This window comes from Chinchilla lanigera, unplaced genomic scaffold (genome assembly GCF_000276665.1).
Source record: "Chinchilla lanigera isolate Chin_1 unplaced genomic scaffold, ChiLan1.0 scaffold00007, whole genome shotgun sequence".
Taxonomy (NCBI): domain Eukaryota; kingdom Metazoa; phylum Chordata; class Mammalia; order Rodentia; family Chinchillidae; genus Chinchilla; species Chinchilla lanigera.
Window position 1 is genome coordinate 481518 of NW_004955408.1, and position 5071 is coordinate 486588.

The window sequence follows — 5071 nt, forward strand, 5'->3', positions numbered from 1 at the left end:
GGAGGCCACACGGGTCAGCCGTCGCCACAGAGCACCTGGAACGCCAGGCCACGGAGCCCACCTGAGAAGACCCCAGCTCACCCAGCTGCAGCGCCACACACGCCCTAGCAGCGCCGGCACAGTGACAGCAGGGTCTCCACGCTGTGCTTAGGACTGTGCCCACTCTCCCGGCCCCTCCTAGTGACAGGACGGCCCGAGCCACCTCCGCCTTGCATTACACCCGCACAGAGGCTTCAGGCGCCAAGGCAGTTCTGGCATTATGGCTGTGCTCCACTCTCCGCCCCGTCTGGGTCAGGTCTGTCTCTGAACCAATCTTTGTGGCCCGTGGCAGGGAGGAACAGACCGACGATCCGGGACTTGATGAAAACAACCTCCCTGGGCAGCAGCTCCGGAAGGAGTCTTCCTCTAAATGAGCAGCTCAGCAGAAAAGTGATGGTTAGACTCTGAGGGCGGCTTGGGGCCCGCACAAGGAAGGAGAGGGGGACGTCATCGCTGGACTTACGTGGACATCGAGGTTAAAGGGAGCCCAAGGCACCAGCAGGCCCCAGCTCGAGTGCACCCTAACTGCTCCTTGCTGTGGCAGGCAGGCATGCCCCAGATGCTGAGCACCTCCAACACGGTCACCCCGGCAGCCTCAGCCTGCCCCCCAGAGAGCCCGGAGATGGCGAGCAGGCTGGGCAGCCCCTCCTGGGCGGAGCCCCTCCTCAGCCTCTCTGGGCACCCTGATCCAGCACCTGGAGCCCACAGCCAACTACTACCCCTGGTGGGTGAGCCGCCAGCGGGCAGGCGCAGCAGGGGGCTCTCTCCACAGGCGTGGAGCTGGCAGCAGGGCTGCGGGTGGCCTGGGCCCAGGAAGGCGGCAAGCCCTTGCCCACGCCCTTGTGAGCTGACCATCTTTCTTTTGTGTGCCCTCAGAAAGCCTACATCTTCACCTTCCTGCTGAGCGCTCGCCCCTTCATGGAGCCCCGGGAACTCCTGGCCTGGGTCTGCCACCTGAGCATCGAGCCGCGGCAGCTGGACAAGCCGGCGCTGGACAAGGTGAGGGCCGGGCTTCCAGCACTCTCACTTCAGCCTCTCAGGAAGGCTGTGCTGTCCCTGTCCTGACAAGGAGCCCACGGGGTTCTGATTTGCCTGAGCTCGGGGCCTGGAAGATGGAGCTGGTTGCCACAGCTCTGTGCAGCTTTGCAGTGTCCCCAGGAGCCCTGGGTCACCCTGCCGTGTGTGCCCCAAGCCCAGTCAGCCGGATCCCACTGTCTGTGCCCTGGCTGGCCCTGTAGCCTGTGCTGGGCTTCTTACCCCGGCACAGCCTTTCTCGGTGGGGTCTGCGGATGGCCCGGGCTTCTTGGGGCTGCTTGCGTCCTTTCCTCTATTCCTGGTCTAGGCCCACACACTGTGGCGATGTATTTGCATGTCAGTCTGGCTTTATGATTTCAGTGTCAGAAACCCAACTTCAGCTGGCGAAGGGACGGACCTTCTCGTGTAACTGCCAAGTCTTAGGTCCTGCTGGCTCCAGGGGCCCGACTGACATTAAAATGTGGTCTTTCTCACTCCAACCCACTGGTCTCATCCAGGCCTGGGGACCCCTCTGGCTCCCACCATTCTCCAGAGTGGCAACAAGTGGCCTCAGTCAGTACAGTCACCGTCCCCCCGCCCCAGCCGCGTGGAGAGCAAACACCTTCTCCAGGGTCTAAAACAAGTCCCGGGCGTGTGGGCTTAGCAAGGTCACAGGCCCAGTGGAGCGGCAGGCCTCACCCAGGAGGGGGCCTGCTGCGTTCCCCTGGGGGGACTCAGCTCCCCCAGCAGCGTGCTGGAAAGCGGATTCTGCAGGGGGCACTGAATGGGAGAAGGAGTGCAGGGTGGCCAGCAGGCGGAGGTAGCCCAGCCTCGAAATGCTGCCATGGCCCTCTGCCCGCCAGCCCGAGCCCTATCGTGTCCTGGGCACAGACAAGAGGCAGAGCCTCGGTGGGCCACACTGGGCAGTGCACATGCGAGGAGGCCAGCTCGCCCCACCCCTCACCCTGCCCGGCCCCAGCGCTCCGCTTGCCCTGCAGGCCTGGCTCCAGAAGTTTGGCTCCAGACTGCTCCGGTTGCTGGCCAAGTGGATGGAGACCTTCCCGCGGGACTTCCAGGAGGAGTCGGCCACTGGGCACCTGAAGGATGTGGAGGGCCACATCACCCCCTGTGACGAGGCGGGCAAGCGGAGCAGAATCCCTTCACCCCACACCCTCCCACCCCGGGCGCCCACACCCACCTCAGCTGCAGGCAGGAAGGAAGCAAAGGCCTCTGGTTCCAGGCCTGGCTTCCCGACCTCTCTCCTGGCCTGCTGTCACGGATGGCGCTAGACGGCCAGGGTTCTGTCTGGCTGTTGACCTGTGACCCACAAGGTCCACAGCCTGGGCCTTGTGCCCTGTCCAGAGCTATCCTGGCAGCCAGTGCTCCCGGCCAGGGCAGGAAAAGGGCTCTGGCTAGTGAGCCAAAGGAGAGCAAGGTGGGCGTAACAACCACATGTGGACAGACCCTCCTCAGATCTGCTCAGCCCCAGGGGCACCTGTGAACCGTGCAGTGGAGGACCCTCCTGCAGCCGGAAGTGTGCTCAGGTGAACTGGCCCTGACACTGGGACACCCTGGTGGCCTTGGAGGCAGCAGGTGCCCAGGCGCCGGGTGCCTCTGTGTCCCATCCTGTCCTGCTCTTCCGGCTGTGTCTCCCTGAGGGCACTTGCAGGAACCTAAGCCTTACTTCGCTTATGGGTGCAAGGGGGACAAAAATCTCCACTTCCAGGACTGAGAATGCGAGGAAGGCCCTGCAGAGGGCCAGAGGTCTTCTGGTGGTTGGCAGGAGAAGGCTCCTCAGGCCCCCAGGACCCCATGCACGGCACTGAAGCAAGATGTTCTTTTTCTGGAAGCAGAGGTCAGTTCGGGGGAGGAGGAGTGTTGGTGTGTCACCTGCGCTGGGAGGAAAGCGACCCTGGTGAGCTGGGGGTGAGCGCTGTGCCCCAGAGTGGGTCTGGACGTGCCATGTGAAACAAAGGCAAACGCTAACGCAGGCTGGACAACAGGAGGCCATATCGCCCGTGGCCTCAGAGGCTCAGAGGGGCAGTGCCCGGGGTCACTTCACCTGCGCAGATCCCAGAGCTGTTCTGAGGTCTCCCTCCTCTGCATCCCGGATCCGTCTCAGGGTGAGGGGCTAGGCTCAGGGTACAGCACAGGGGTTCTGGGAAAAGTTGACTGGTGGGTGGGCAGGGGAGGGGGACATGAGAAGGAGGCTGCAGGCCAGATGGCTGGCTGGGAAGTTGGCTACTTTTTATTGATGGGTGAGGGGAAGGGTGTTTGTGTAATCTGCAGAGGCGTGGGGTGAGTGGGTGTGGAAAGACTGATGGCAAAAAGGGAAAGTGGAAGGGGGCTGGCAGTGGGAAGATGGTGAGCAGAAGAGGAGGTGGACGTTAGGAAGGACAGAGGGAGAGAGGTGGGAGCCAACGGATCTGCAGGTGGCCTAACGCCCTCCTGGAAAGGCTGTCGGAAGGTGAAGGCCATGTTCGTCCAAGCCCCGGCACATGTGTGGGACCCCTGTGAGCCAGGCATGAGCAGAGTGGAGGGAAGAATCCCAGCTGGGCAGGTGCCGTGACAGGTGCTGCACGTGGGCACCGGTATCCCCAGTGGTGGAGGGCACTCAAACTCTGGGAAATGAGCAGCCTATACTGAAAGGAAGCACACCGGGGCCTTCTGCGGGCCCCAGGGAGGATGGGAAAGGGTCCAGAGAGTGACCTGTGTCCAGAGCACAGAGGGTAAAGGGACGGTGAAGCCATTGAGTGTGGCCAGAGGTGGACTCAGGGCCTTAAAGCCACAAAAGCCGTGGAAACATTTTAAGAGGGAGGTGGGCCCAGTCTGGCAGGAGACAGAATGGAGCAGAGCCCACATGGACCGTGTGGGCAGAGGCCGTGGCAGGGGCTGGCCCAGAGATGACGGTGGACATGCCCGGAAATGGGAAAGACAGCAGGAGGGTAGGTGGTGGCTTAGAGGCTGTGAGAGAAGGCAGCATCGGGCACGACTCCGGCCAGCGTGCAGTGCCAGGGATGCCACCTCTGGGCAAGGACAGTGCAGCTTCCATGTGCAGTCAGATGCGCCTCGGGCAGCACGGTGTGGAGATCAGAGGGGCCACACAATGCCACACTTTGAGCGACACTGTGAAGCCAGCCAGAGTTCCTGGGAGCAGAGGGCACAGGGGAAGAGGGCACGGGACAGCCAAGGCGGGAGGAACCCAGACCCACCCGCGGGGAAGTCAGAGGGGCCTGCAGACCACCCAGGCAGCAGGAGCCGAGGCAGCCTCCGAGGAAGCGTCCCCAGAAACCACCCCTGGCTTTAGGGATGGGAGAGCTGGCCTGGTGGCGGATGGGGCTGGCAGCCACATGCAGTGGCCATGCTGGTACAGGCGGCCGGGCTCAGGGCCCGCTCTGCTCCTTATGACCAGAGCCCCGGGGGGACCTGCTGCTGTCTCCCTCAGTCAGCCCAGCCGCTGAGGGCACCTTCCCTTAGCAGCAGGGTTCCTCCCCGCGGGTACAAGGGCAGGTGGCCCTGTAGAAAGGGCCAGGGCCTTTGTCTGTGCACCCCCCCAGGGGGTGGCCCGGGGGAGGGATCCATCTCTTCTTCTGAGCTGAGCTGAGCTGAGGGCCTGGTCAGGGCGGCCTTTACCGCACACCTCCAGCCCCAAGCTGACCATCATACAGAGGTGGCGGTGTGGGCTGTGCTCCGCGGGGGCGGACGCACCCCAGTCCTAGAAAAGAGTTCTCTGGTTACCAGGGTGCTGCTGGCAGGGCCAAGGGCGGGGCGGGGAGGCTGCAGCCCGCTGGAGCCAAGCAGGAGGCCCAGTGCCAGGCAGAGCCTGCTCCAAGCCTCCCTCCTTGGTCCGCCTCCCAGCGGCGCAAAGCCCTTCTTCCGTGGCCCGGGGAGCTGTGAGCCTGCAGCCTCCTCCCAGGGCCCTGCCCTGCGCCCCGGCTCTGCACGTCCAGGGGCCCCAGGGAGCGGCCGGGCCTCCCTTCGCGCGGGACACCCGGAGAGGTGCGCGGCTGAGCGCCCC

General features: G+C 64.0%; 1 protein-coding gene across 1 annotated transcript in view; it reads left to right on the forward strand.

Moving 5' to 3' along the window:
- The first annotated feature begins 589 nt into the window (after window positions 1-589).
- Rasgef1c (RasGEF domain family, member 1C) overlaps window positions 590-5071 on the forward strand; it is a 33026-nt gene continuing 28544 nt past the window's right edge. Inside the window, 6 exon segments of the mRNA XM_013507276.1 lie at window positions 590-620; window positions 623-694; window positions 697-767; window positions 916-1038; window positions 2052-2193; window positions 4912-5052. Coding sequence (XP_013362730.1) covers window positions 590-620; window positions 623-694; window positions 697-767; window positions 916-1038; window positions 2052-2193; window positions 4912-5052 — 580 coding nt within the window.